The 13,221-nt window shown below is 51.2% G+C and overlaps 1 protein-coding gene across 7 annotated transcripts in view; it reads right to left on the reverse strand.

The window, feature by feature from the left end:
- The window catches only part of TSKU (tsukushi, small leucine rich proteoglycan), a 44,592-nt gene that overhangs the window by 21,493 nt on the left and 9,878 nt on the right, over window positions 1-13,221 (reverse strand). For 3 of the 7 annotated variants that reach the window (XM_081279735.1, XM_081279739.1, XM_081279740.1), the window contains one exon: window positions 7,858-12,518. The exons of 1 other annotated variant lie outside the window; for it this stretch is intronic. In XM_081279735.1, the coding sequence (XP_081135861.1) occupies window positions 11,437-12,518 (1,082 nt within the window). In that variant the 3' untranslated portion in view covers window positions 7,858-11,436. Of the gene's footprint in view, window positions 1-7,857; window positions 12,519-13,221 lie in introns of those variants that run through there. 3 more of the 7 variants (XM_081279737.1, XM_081279736.1, XM_081279738.1) reach the window with 1 other exon arrangement.

The following is a 13,221-nucleotide window of genomic DNA, read 5'->3' on the forward strand; positions in this document are numbered from 1 at the left end:
GCCCGCCTGGTGGCATTAGCCATCGCCTCTCTGACTTCCATACCAGGCACTATCCTTCACAGCCACCTCCACATCCAGGGACCTTTTCTATGGTCACTTCTTTTTCCTTGGAATGGGTCCCTGGGTCTGAACCCAGGAGACACTTGAAACTCTTTATTGAGTTGAAAAACAAAAGCTGGATAGATTTTTAAAAATTTTTAAACTCAGAGGTTTAAAGTCTTCTATTGGGGGCTGGGAATGTGGCTCAAGCGGTAGCGCGCTCGCCTGGCATGCGTGCCGCCCGGGTTCGAGCCTCAGCACCACATACCAACAAAGATGTTGTGTCCGCCGAGAACTAAAAAATAAATATTAAAAATTCTCTCTCTCTCTCACTCTCTCTCCTCTCTCACTCTCTCTTTTAAAAAAAAATAAAATAAAATAAAGTCTTCTATTGGAGGGAACCATGTGAAGGCCACGGGGTCCCTGGGGTGTAGTGAAAACCTCTGCTCATGCAGACTTGTGCTTTTGAGTTTCCCTCTGCTTTTTTCTTGAGGGGGACATCCCCTGGCCCCTGGCCTCCATCCTAGGCCTGGTCTACAGTCAACTTCTGCAACAGAACAGGAAGAGAAAGAGCACAGGAGCCACCAGGAAATGAAGGGAGTGTGCCCCCTCCAGGCAGCGCCCCCTGGTGGGCACAAGCTCCAGGGCACAGAGAATGGATTCTGGGTCAAGGTTTGACCTGTCCCTCGCAGCCAGAGGGGAACTCAAGTCTGGCCTCTGCCTATGCAGTCCCTTGCCACCTTGTGTTGCAGTCTCCTTTCTGAGATGGAGAGCCACTTGGGCCAGGACTGGGCTTGGTCCATTTAGGTGCCCCATAGCTAGGACTGCAGCTTCTCTGCCAAACCTATGGCTTTGAAGTGTGTGGGGAGGATCCTGCCCCCGCCCCTGGGTTGCCCTGATCCGTGAGTCACTCCCTCAGAATCCTGTTGCCTTTGTCCTAGGGTTTTATTATTCTTGTCATCTCCTGCTTCTCTGTCCCCTAGAGAAAGGGCTTCCCACCAAGTGAGTTAGCTTCCTGCCAGGGCTACGTGAGTTCCTTTGGTGGGTCTGCCAGCCACGTAATTATATTGGTCCTTTCTTTTCTTCTTTTTCTTTCTTTCTTTAACTTTCTCTTTTATTTATTTGTCATTTCAACCCAAATCACTCCGAGGAGAACCGTTTGGAGCAGGGCCACGGAGTGCCAAGCCCTGGTGAGACGGGCTGGTGATAGCCTGCCCTGCTCTCTCCCAGAGGTTGCCAAGAGCAAATGGGGTATGGGTGTGACAAGTAAGACCTGAGGAAACTCGAAAGCCTTGCCCAGAACTAATTACATGGCAGAATCGGCTGGATTTGCTTAAAGACCTGAAAACTGCCACCCCACACACATGCAAATGCTTAAAAATGATGTAACATTGAAATAAAGGTGGGGAACATTTGGAAAAATATGGAGCTTTCTGGGCCTTGCTGGTACTTGTGCCACACTTCGGGCAGCGCACAGCTGGCTGTCGGCACTCCCCGTCTTTTGCACAGGGGTCCCCAGGCCCTCAGGGTGGGAAAGAACATCAGAATCTCGAGGTTGACTCATCTCTCAGCTGGGGAAGGCAGCAGCTCAGAAGGTGGGATTGACCCCTTCAGAGCCAGTGAGGTTGCAGTTGGGGCCACTGAGGCAGGGCACATGCTTAGTCACTGGGAGGACGTCAAAGCAGAGGTGGCTCCAGGACAAGGAGCCAGAGAAGCAGAGGGAACCTCACTGGGGACTCCTGACCCATCCCAGTTTAGGCCCAAGGGTGCACACACCTGGTAACTGTGGATCTTTGTACCTGCCCTGGGGTGGGGGTGGGGAGAGAAGTGAGGGGGAGAGGAAGAGGGAGGAAGAGAAGGAGATGGGGAAAGGAGGTTCCCCTGGCAGAGGAACTGGAAAAAACCTGGAAATGTTAAGAGCTGAGTTCTGCCACAAGTTTGCTGTGAGCAGCCTTGGGAAACTACTTAACCTCTCTGGTCCTCCATATAATCATCAGCAAAATGTATGTAAGAGAGCCATTTATTGGCAGATAACAACCTATATGCCAGGCACCAGTTTGGGTGCTAATGAGAAACTGCTGTGACACCATTTTTGAGAAACCAGCCTCTACCTCAGAGCAAAGCCTGTCCAAGGAAGGGGGTGTGACCCTTGTCCTTGAAAAGACCCACAGAGCACTCCTAGGCACATACCCACCCTGCTGAGTTGTTTGTCTGCAAATAACAGGAGAGATCTGTGGCGCCAGGTGTCCCTGACTCAGTTAGGCTAGGTGAGGACCCATAGCAGCCCCCTAGCAACCACCAATCAGCATGAGACAGGGAAATACCTGGGATGCCAGATGACCCCCCAGTAGTTTATGGTGGTTGATAACATGTTGGGAAACCATGTAGTTCAGCACGTACACCCCTCGTGGCTTAAACCAATCAGTTCAAAGGAATCCCCCTCTTGTACTAACCAATCACCCCTACCCAACTTGTTCCTGCCAGTGAATGTGCTAATCAACGTTAAGAGTTGTTGATTGATTTTCCCGAGGTATGGAATGATTTGCTGTGTGATGTTGTGACACATAGAGTATCCCCCCAAACCTACAAATCCTCACTGAACAAAGGACCAGGGCTCACTCCCTGGGACCGCTGCATCGGGAACGGTTGTGAGTCCAGGCTCCAGCTTGCAATAAAGACTCTTGTGTGATTGCATCAGATTCGGCTCCTGGAGGTCTATTGGGGTCCCACAAATCTGGCATAACACTGAAGACCTTTTGGGAGCAAGACAGTCATGGTTCCTGCCCTTAGTATAGAGTGGAAGCTAGAAAAATAAACACAAAATCAATGTGGTGATGACACTCTGCAGGGAAGACCAGGTAGTGGGCAGTCACAGAGGAGCATCTAATCTTGCCTCCATGGGATGGGAGGTGATCAGGGAAGGCTTCCCAGAGAGGGAGGCATGGAAGCTGAGACAGGATGGATAAGCGGGAGCTAAATGGGCTTGCCTCTCTGAGGGCCACCTTCCCTTAAAACAAGGTAGCCCAGGGAAGGTCTGTGTAGAGTCCCTCCTGAGAGCGCTCACCGGCCGGACTCCCGAGGCCACGCACCCATCCTGTCCCCACTCCCTCCACCTCTGGCAGGGCCTGGGATTTTCCTGGTGGGTGGGGCCAGCCCAGGGAATGACAGTGTCAGTTTCTGTGTGTATTTACAGCGGGTGCTCAGGATGACCCTGCTCTAGTCTGAGGGAAGCACGGACAATCACTGCCTTTCCCTGGGTCCCCTGGAGTGCCGCTGGGTCCTAGCCACTTTCCCCTACTGCCCTCCCAGCCACTTCCACCTGCGCCCCAGTAACTGGCTACTTGGCCTCAGTTCTCCTCACACCAGTCCCTCAGTTTGGGAAGGGAAAGACCAGTTAGAGGACAGTGAGTTCCAGTCTTTGTCTTCCAGTTCCCCATCCAGGTGAGAAGAGACCAAAGAATTTAAAGGCCAGAGGTGGGTCTAGACGCCTGGGGCTGGGGGCAGGCAGGCCTGGAGGAGGGTGCAGCCTGCAGGGAGGGGCCAAACCTGCTGGCAGATACAAGACAAAGGATGTTCCCAGGCAGAATGGCTGCTTGTAAACTTTAAATCACCAGGTGCATGTGTCCCTCAACCTGCGCCCTGCAGACAGGCCACCCTCCAGGAGGATGGCTTTTTCATTTGACATCTTTGCATCTCCAGCTGCCCATGCCCTATGACTATGTTAGCAACAGGAGTATGAACAAGGGGTTGGGGGAACAATAGGCTGTGACAGATTATTTTAGTTATTTGTTGCTGCGTAAGAAACCACTCAAAAGTAAAATAGTGTAGAACAATAACCATTTTACTTGTTCCTGATTCTGCTGTCAGAGCTGGGCACAGCTGGTTGGTTCTGCTGGTGTTGCTGTGGTCACTCATGGACATTAAGCTGGAGGTGGGCTGGCACTGCTATCTGCAGGGATAGTGGATGGTGGAGTTTCTCTTTCTCTTTATATAGTCCTGGGTCTCCCCATGTGGTCCCACCAGCTCAGGGCTTGGAAGACTACAAAAGCAAAGCAGCCAGGCCTTCTTAAGACCCAGGTCTGGCACTGGCACAGGCCGCTTCTGCATCATCTTGTGTTTAAAACAGGTCCTGATTGCAGGAACACCAGATCCCAGAGGAGTGAAGCCTGGGCTGTAACTTGTGAGGAGTGGTTTGCTGGGGTCACTGATGTCAAAGGAAAAGACACTAGTTGGTAGAGAGGTAGTGCAGAGACAAGACGCTGCCCTTCAACTACATTCTTCATGGGCCTCCCAGTCTTGCCTCTAGCAGAGTCTTCACAGTACCAACCATACTACCTCAGCAAACTTTTTAGGGTGTAACACTTTGAAAGTATGTTGGACACCTCGTGCTCTCTATGAGTTAGCAAATGCCCTACTCCTACACCCAGCCCAGACACCTCATCTCCATCCCCCAATCACACTCTTGGTACCTTGACCCCTGCCTATCTAGGAGGGACATCAGACAACCATCAAAGCTGAAGCCAAAGAGGAATGGTGGAACTTCAGGCAGAGGGCAAAGCTGTTTGGGAAAGAAGGCAGAGGGAAAGTTTCCCTTCATCTCCAATCCCAGCAGGTCAGCCACTCCATCTGCAGACCTACCCCCAGGCCTGGGGAGGGTGGTGGCAAACAGACCTCGGGACAGGGGTCTGAGGACATTTCCTAGGCACTGTATCTTTAAAAGTGTTGGGCCAGAGGCTGGGGTTGTGGCTCAGTGGTAGAGCCATTGCCTAGCATGGGTCAGGCACTGGGTTTGATCCTCAGCACCACATAAAAATCAATAAATGAAATAAAGGTATTGCATCTATTTACAACTCAAAAATAAAAACAAAACAAATAAATACTAAAAACTTTAAAAAAAGAGACTTAAGCCAGAGGAAGCTGTGTGTCTGGTTTGGAGTGTGCAGGGGCGGAAGGCACACTTTCTTCTCAGACTAATTTCTCAGCATCGCAGTTTCCATGACATCCCCCCGCTGAGAGCTAATGGCCCCTGACAAAAATCTGCCCGAGAATATTTTGAGCCATAGCAGGCTTACAAATCTGACAAAAGAATTTTTTTTTCAAAATAAAGATACATAATATTTCGCTTACTATAGGCACCATTCCTAAGTATTCAGCCTGCATTACTCACCCCCATGGCAGTCTTGTGAGGGAGAACAGTAGCCCCATTTTACAGGGGAGGAACTGAGGCTAAAAGAGGCTGGTGGCTTTCCAGGGATGGCTGTGAGTGGCAGAGCCGGGTCTCTAGCCCAGGCATCATTCCTTGTACCCTGGGACATGGCCGAAAGTTATGCTGCCTTAAGGTACCCCTGACCTTGGTGCTTCATCTCATTAGGGAACCTGACTTTTTCAGTCCAAAGCAGGGCCCTCTGTCCTTCTTCACACCAGCAGGAGAGTGGACCCCCTCAATTCATTATTTAACTTTGGAAAAGTTGTTGCTACCAAGAACCAACAAATAGAAAATTGTTCCTAAATTGATATGCTCATCCTTCATCCTCTTTTTCTGTGACTTCCTGTATCTTGTATTTAAATAATTCAACATACACGTTACAAATACACATGTGTATATGTCAAGAAACATAAATGTCTGCATGAACTCCCAATTCAGAACCTTTTGACTAATGAATACATAAGTGGTAAATAGCTTTGGGAATTAAAAAATAAACACAGGAAGAATTTCCCTCCAAACTCAACAAACACAATAATCTCCACAAATACAACCACTAGTACTTAAATAAATAAAAGATGAGAAACAAAAGAGAAGAATAAACACAAGGCGCGTGACTTAAGTGAACAGACATTTGCTGTTGCTGGAAGCTGAGCTATGGGACTACACCAGGTATTGATGCACAGAACAATTGTAATGGTAATTTGCTCCCCGACATTGAGCAATGGAACACAGAGAACACTGCCACCAGCAGACATTTTCCCTTCATGGATACTGGTCATTGGTGGAAGCCTACATGGACTCGATAAACAGCAGCTATCAATGGACATTTGCTCCCTCGTGAGCATTAGCCAACAAGGAGCACTGGACATGGATGGGCAAGGCCACATGGGCCTGTGAAGGCCTCTATTGTCATAGACATTGCCCTTGGTGGGCTTTAGGTTGAGAGGACTTCAGCACTGGTGGACTGTTAACTCTGTAGTTGCATCAAGTAAGCGGTGGGTAGGCCTCTACCTCCTAATCCCTGGCAGTCTGGCCCAGAGAAATGTCCCCAGAATGGGTTTGATGGAGTTGGGAGCTAGTGTCTGCCTCTCTGCCTGTCCTTTGCCACTGAAAGTCCTTTGACTGAGGTGTGAGAAAACCAGTAGGGTGTGTGTGTGTGTGTGTGTGTGTGTGTGTGTGAGAGAGAGAGAGAGAGAGAGAGAGAGAGAGAGAGACTGAGATATGGAGGGAGGGAGGGAGAACACTGATAGAAAGGAATTAACTGCATTTTTCTTATCCACTTTGTTCTGGAACTAGAGGGATTGTCATCCTGACCAACACTTTCTAGGCATTTGCCTCTTTCTTTTCTGTAAGCACAATGAACAAAGGCTCAGCAGGGTACTTTCTTTCACAGTGCGACCTTAGGACTGTGTTTGCTTTGCTCTTGCCAAATTGACATTTTAAATTTTTGAACAAGGAATCCCACATAGTCATTTTACATAGGGCCCCTCAAATTACTTTTCCAGTTCTGAAGACTAGAATCCCAGCCACATGTCAAGGAACTGAGGGCTGCTCTGAGGGGCCTCAATCTTCCCATCTTCCAAAAGGAGCCAGAAGAGGAAGGGACCTTGACCTTTGGCTTTTTTTAAAAAATATTTTTAAAATTGTCGATGGACTTTTATTTTATTTATTAATTTTTTAAAATTTATTTATTTATTTTTTAAAGAGAGAGTGAGAGGAGAGAGAGAGAGAATTTTTAATATTTATTTTTTAGTTCTCGGCGGACACAACATCTTTGTTGGTATGTGGTGCTGAGGCCGAACCCGGGCTGCACGCATGCCAGGCGAGCGCGCTACCGCTTGAGCAACATCCCCAGCCCCAATTTTTTAAAATTTATATGTGGTGCCGAGAATCGAACCCAGTGTCTCACACGTGCTAGGCAAGCGCTCTACCACTGAGCCACAACCCCAGCTCTACCTTCGGATTTTTTAAGGATCTAGAATCAATGGTCTGGTTGGAGATATTTAGAGCTGCATAACTTCCCCCATTTTATTTGCAATAAAGAAATAGATGGGATCCCAGTGCTCTTTGGAGTCTCAGAGTACCCCTACCCTCTCTGATTCCTGGGAGGTGCACTGGCCCAGTCCCTGAGGTAGTGAAGCCAGATTTAAAGTTAGGTAGTCAGTGTAGTTAGGTAAATCAGGTCTAATACCGAGTGAAATCTAAAATGGAGGCCATGTTGAGAAAGATTCCAGGAAACGCAGGACAACTCATGGAATGTTAATGAAGTCCTGAAAAGGCCCTAGGCCAAAGTCCATCCCAAAGAAGTGATAATGAAGTCCTTCCTGCCCAGATTACTTGTTTGGCCCACCTGTGTCCCAACCCTTCCCCCTTCATCAGCAAAACTATAAAAAGGGGAGACAACCGCACTTCCCCGGATTCCACCTCTTGGGTCCCCTTCTTCCTCCGGGAGAAGTCTTTTCTGCTGTCCTTTAATAAACTTCTAATCTCTACTCTGACCTTGCCTCGCTGTGCTTCTTTGGTGTTATTCTTCAACATCGGGGAAGCAAGGACAACAGCGGTAACAGTAGGACAGGAAGAATGGGGGAATGGACACCTAACAGATGAGGCAGGCCAAGCTAGGTTCCTCATCTGTGTGGTGACAAAAATACCTGGTACAGGTGTGAGGAGAAAACGGTGGCATGTACAAGTGCAAGGAGCATATGCCCAGGAAATGGAATCTGCATAAAATGAAGTGCAAGGAAATGTTTGTGACCCTGCTCGCCTCTTCCCATCTCAACTCCCCCACATGGACAAATGCCTGTCCCACATTAGGCACGTGAAAGCTAAGACAATGAGGATAGGGGTATCGTTCTGTGATTCTACAACCTAAAACTTTATGAAATTCTCCAGTTTTGAGTAAGTTAACAAAATACGGCTGGTAGGTTCCCTGGTTCTGTAAAGCCTCCATAATTCTGTGGTTGACTGAGGGAGGGAAAGGGCACTTCTGGGGCTTCTGTTTGTGGCAGCCACAGTCCTTGGTCCTTTACACATGTTCCGTCATTTGCTCCTCATACAATCCTGTGGACAGAGAAATTTTCATCCCCATTTTCCAAGCTCGGAGAAGTGACTATGCCAAAGTCACACTGGTGGTTGGCGATAAACCCAGGACTTTAACCCTTCCCTGTGAATTCAAAATTATTTATTTTCGTAGGAATCTCTGCGATTCCGTAAGGTTCGAACGCCCTCATCCTAGGTGCCGGGTGAGGCCCAGGCATTGGTCGACTGAGGGCAGGAGACCAGCCGCTCGAACTGCGCAGGTGCACTTCGCCTTCAGCCGCCCTCACATCCGCGTCCTGGCTCGAACTCTGGGGTGCTTGGCCCTATGTGGCCACAAGGTGGCGCTGCGAGCTAGGAACCCTTGTGCTGCACCAAAGGGACCTCGAGACGCCGGTTGCTAGGGTGTTCCTAGGCTACTCAAGGCAGGCAGGAGGAGAGGGCAGGAGGAGAGGGCTGCAGAGTGCAAGGCGATGCGCCTTAAGGACGGAAGAACCCGCAGTGTGATGGCGTCTGCTCCCAACCCTGCCGGGTTTTGCATCTGCAGAAGCTGCAGAAGCCCTTCCCTATTCTTTTCTACCTCCCCATGTGTTGTTTCTAACTTTAAGATCCTTGTGTTTTAAGGTTCTCCTTGAAGGACACCTGCGACAACATGGCTTTGGGAGACCGAAACACAGTGGGTGAAAGCACCTGCATTTGTGTCTTCTCTCCCCAGAGAATGCAGGTGGTTCCAGGAGGATGGATCCCAAATGGACCTGCGTGGGAACATCAGACTGTGGGGCCTGGGTTTCTGCACACGCCTCTTTCATACAGTATCTGCTGGGAATCAGCAACTATGGTTTGTAGGCCTCCCTAGGGAGACCTGATTGAAAAAGGCAAGCTTCCCACCGGCAGCATATCCATGGCCTGAATGCTCTAGACTCTGTGCAATTGACCCTTTCACCCATGACCTCTTCCAAGCCTCCCTTGTCTGGTCCACTTGTTCTGTGCTGTATGGATCTTCTACAAGGCTCTCACTGCCCCAGAGCTGCACCTACAGCCAGGGGTCCTCTGTGTGTCTCCACCTCTCCCATCCTAGGAATGGAAGTCCTCCTAGGGCAGAGATTGAGGTGAAGTCATCTTGCAGTCTAGCACAGGGCCTGGCACAGACCAGGTATCAGCATAGCTTCTCACTGGTGACCATAGTGATAGACACTCCTGCAGACCAGCCGGTTAGAAGAACTTGGTGAGAGAGCAAATGCATCCCAATGAGCTGAACGTGAGCCCCTGTGTGCAAATAGGAATTAGGGTACTGTGGCAACAGAAATGCCAAGGAAGGATAAACTGTTGCATTTAGAAGGGAGAAGAGGGGACTTCAGGGAAAGCTTCTAAGGTGAGATACTAACAGGGTAGACTGGGTGGGAAGGAGGTTGAGAGGCACGGATGGGGCAAAGGCAGAGATGGGCAAGGCTTGGTAAGCTCATAGCTTTGGCTGGACAGCTGATGGGTGGAGTGGGAAGTAGGAGGGAAGATGAAGGTGAGTAGGGTACAGGCTCCAGTGAAAGATCTAGTCCATCTGAGTGACTCTGTGTCTCATATCACCTCACTTCTCAAACTCTGGGAAATCTCCAGATTCCCTGGGGCTTTCAGGGAAAATAAGCCCTCCAGGGCAGAGCCTAACTTGATTCATCCTTGTGGCCCCAGAGCCCAGCCCAGGGATTGTCGGTGGACATTGGCTGCATGATGAAAAGAACTCTTTAGTGTTTATTAAATCATGGACCAGTCAGGTGCTGGGTTGGGCTGGTGGGGGAAGCCAGAGTTCTTGCTGCCCTTGGGCATCTCTGAGACCAGCCCCAAGATGCTCACAGGGCCACTGATGGCTGACTTCCCTGCAACCCTGCCAACAGGTGCCCAGGATAAAGTATTACAAAAGTGAACAAACATTCTTCTTCTTTTACAAATGACATTTCCATCCCCTGCCAGCAGAGGTGTGTATGTGTGGGTGTCTGTGAAAGTGACAGTCCATCAAAAAAGGCAACACTTTTATCAAATGAACACAAAGGAAAGAACCCAGGGCTGGGACACTGAGATGCTGCCCTAGGGGTGGAGTTTAAATGGCATGGGGAGACCCTGCCTCTTCCTGCTCTACTCCTGGGAGGGTGAGAGGAGCTTTGGGGTTCAGGCCCACGGGGACTGAATCCAGGAGCCCTGTTGGAGCTCATGGCCAGATGGGACTCCAGAATTGCATTGACAACTTGGGGAAGCATCTAGAGGCAGGGTCTCAGGAGAATATGGATTCATTTCCAGTCTTGATACTGGGGCCCCCACCCCAGAGTGAGAAACTTGCAGGCCTGGGACTGGCATGCCCCAAGCTTCCAGAGGCTCTGAAGGGGGAACTGACTTTGCTCATGCCACATGAATGACCACTGGACCCAGAGTCCCACTTCTGAGGCCCTTACCTGTCTTGCTACTGCTGCTGCTAGGGATGAAGGGGAAATGGAACAGGCAACAGCAAGGGGAGCCCAGGAAGGAAAGATGGAAGGGAAGACCTCACAAAGACAGGTAGGTGCAGAGGGCCTGGACTGGGCTCCAGTCCTGCCTCTGCCTGGACAGGGCTTCTCTAGGCCTCATTTTCTCATGGGTAGACTTGATTTTTCTCTCCAGTCCCTCCTATAATTAGGGTTCTACCCAACATTCTATGAAAAGAAAAATGATAAGATGGGCCTTGTGAACCCAGACCAAAGAAGGAGTATAATATAACAGAAACTCCTGCCCCTGAGTGACCAGACTGTGGGCCCAAGGGGATACAGCCCACTGGACCTGAGTCTCCTGCAGCAGTAGCTCCCACCCATCCTCCTCCCATCATGGGTCAGGTCAGCCCAGGCAAGAGGGAAGGCACTTAGGGGACGAGTGTGGAGGACAGCAGAAAGGGACCAGAATCTGGTTTGACATCCAAGCCCCTCTGCTCATGGTTTTGGGGAGAGGGTAAGAGAGTAATAGGGGCACTTTGTTCCCAGGTGCTATTCCCAGGAGCAAAGCCCCTCCTAGGCCACAGCTCTGCAGGGCATGGGCCTGCAGACTCCCCGCTGACACTGGCACATTAAAATATAAGTTACTTAGGACCTGAGCAAGCCCAGGGCAGCAGTCTGTCACATGGCCCCAGGCCATGCCATTTGTCACAAGATGTCTGGGCCCCTGGCAGTATATTCCCGGGTGTCTCCACAGTGCAGTGCCACCTTGGGGCTGGAGCCAGGCTGCCGTGGGTAGGCGCCCTCCCGTACCAAGCGCCGGCACCGCCTGTCCTGGCCCACGCTTACGCTCTGCAGAGCTGGGAGGTGGTGGAGCAGCACTTCTGGCAGAGGCACCAGGCCCGTGCCTGACAGGTCCAGTTCCTGCAGTGAGCCCAGGCCTGAGAACACCTCCGCTCCTGCCCATGTGAGCTTGGGGTTGCCTGACAGGTCCAGGACCTGCAGGCCTGGCAGCTCATGGAAGCTGTGGGGTGCCAGCTGGGGGAGACCCTGCAGGCTGGCTAGTGACAAGTGTGTAAGGCCTCCCAGCCCTGCGAAGGCATCTGGGCCAATGGCGGCTAGAGGGTTCCCATCTAGGCTCAGGTAGCGCAGGGGCAGGTCTCTGAGGCTGGGCACTGTGCGGAGCCGGTTCCAGGCCAGGTTCAGGCTCTGGATCGTGGGCACGGGCAGGCTGGCCCGAGCGGGGTGGGGGAGCAGGCGGTGGATGAGGTTGTGGGAGAGATCCACGTGCAGTGCACGGCCCTGGCTGTGTGTGGTGAAGGCAGATATGGAGACCTCCCGGAGCCGGTTGTGGCTAAGGTTCACATCACTCAGGGGGGAGCTGGTGAAGCTCTCGGCTGGCAGGGCTACCAGGCCATTGTGGCTGAGGTCAAGTGATTCCAGGTAGCGGAGGCGGGAGAAGGCAGTGGGTGAGATGCTGGTGAGCAGGTTGTGGCTGAGGTCCAGACCGGCCAGTGTAGTGTAGCCTGGCCCAGCCAGCACCGACTCATTCACCATCTCCAGCCGGTTGGAGGACAGGTCCAGGTGGGCTGTGTCCAGAGGGATGGGCACGGGCATGATGTGGGGGCCCAGGCCACTGCAGTCCACTCGAGTCAGGCTGAAGCTGTCAAACAAGCCGAAGGTCTCCACCTCACACTGGCACCCAGGGAAGCATGGCCGTGTCGTCTGGGCTCCACTCACAGCCAGCAACAGCAGCAGAGGCACCAGCAGCGGCCACGGCATGGTGGGGGCTGGAGAGAGAGCCACAGGTGAGGGCTGAATGCACCAAACAGCTTTTACCCCACCTCAAAAGATATAAGCCAGTGTGTTTGGACACAGCTAACATTGTCACTGGTCCCTATCCTCCTAGAGTACTGTCCCAGAATACTCCTCATAATTCCTAGTCCTTGTTCCTCTCTGGCTTCAGTCTCCCATCTGAACGGTAAGTGGTTAGGCCAGGTTGGTGGACTTTAAACCACAGGTGGCAGAACCCTTTCTTAAATAAGATCAGCAGAAGCAGGTGTGCCTGCTCTGGCTGGAGTTGGGGACCTGGAGCCTTCTAGGTCTGCTTGCCATGCCTGCCACAGAATTTAAGTAACACAGTTTGGAACTCACTGGACTTGATGGTCTCCTAGCTGGCCTCTCCAGCTCTGAGGGGTGAGGGCCCATGGACTGCCTGGACTCCCTAGGGAGTGCTCACAGTGTTTGTACCATGTGATGGGTACTTTACAGCATTACCTCATTGAACCCTCACAATCACCCTGCAAGTGTTGTGGCACTAAATAAAGACACACAAAGCAGGGCCCCTGTGGCTGTTTGGCAGTGGCTGAGCCCTTACTGCGGCCTTCCAGACTAAGGATTTCCCTATAACAACTGCCCCCACCTCACCTACCCCTTTGGCCTATTTTCCAGAGGCAATATCCTCCGGTCTAATGGGAGACACTGTTCCTAGAC

This window comes from Spermophilus citellus, assembly GCF_964194105.1.
Source record: "Spermophilus citellus genome assembly, chromosome: 2".
NCBI classification, from domain to species: Eukaryota; Metazoa; Chordata; class Mammalia; order Rodentia; family Sciuridae; genus Spermophilus; species Spermophilus citellus.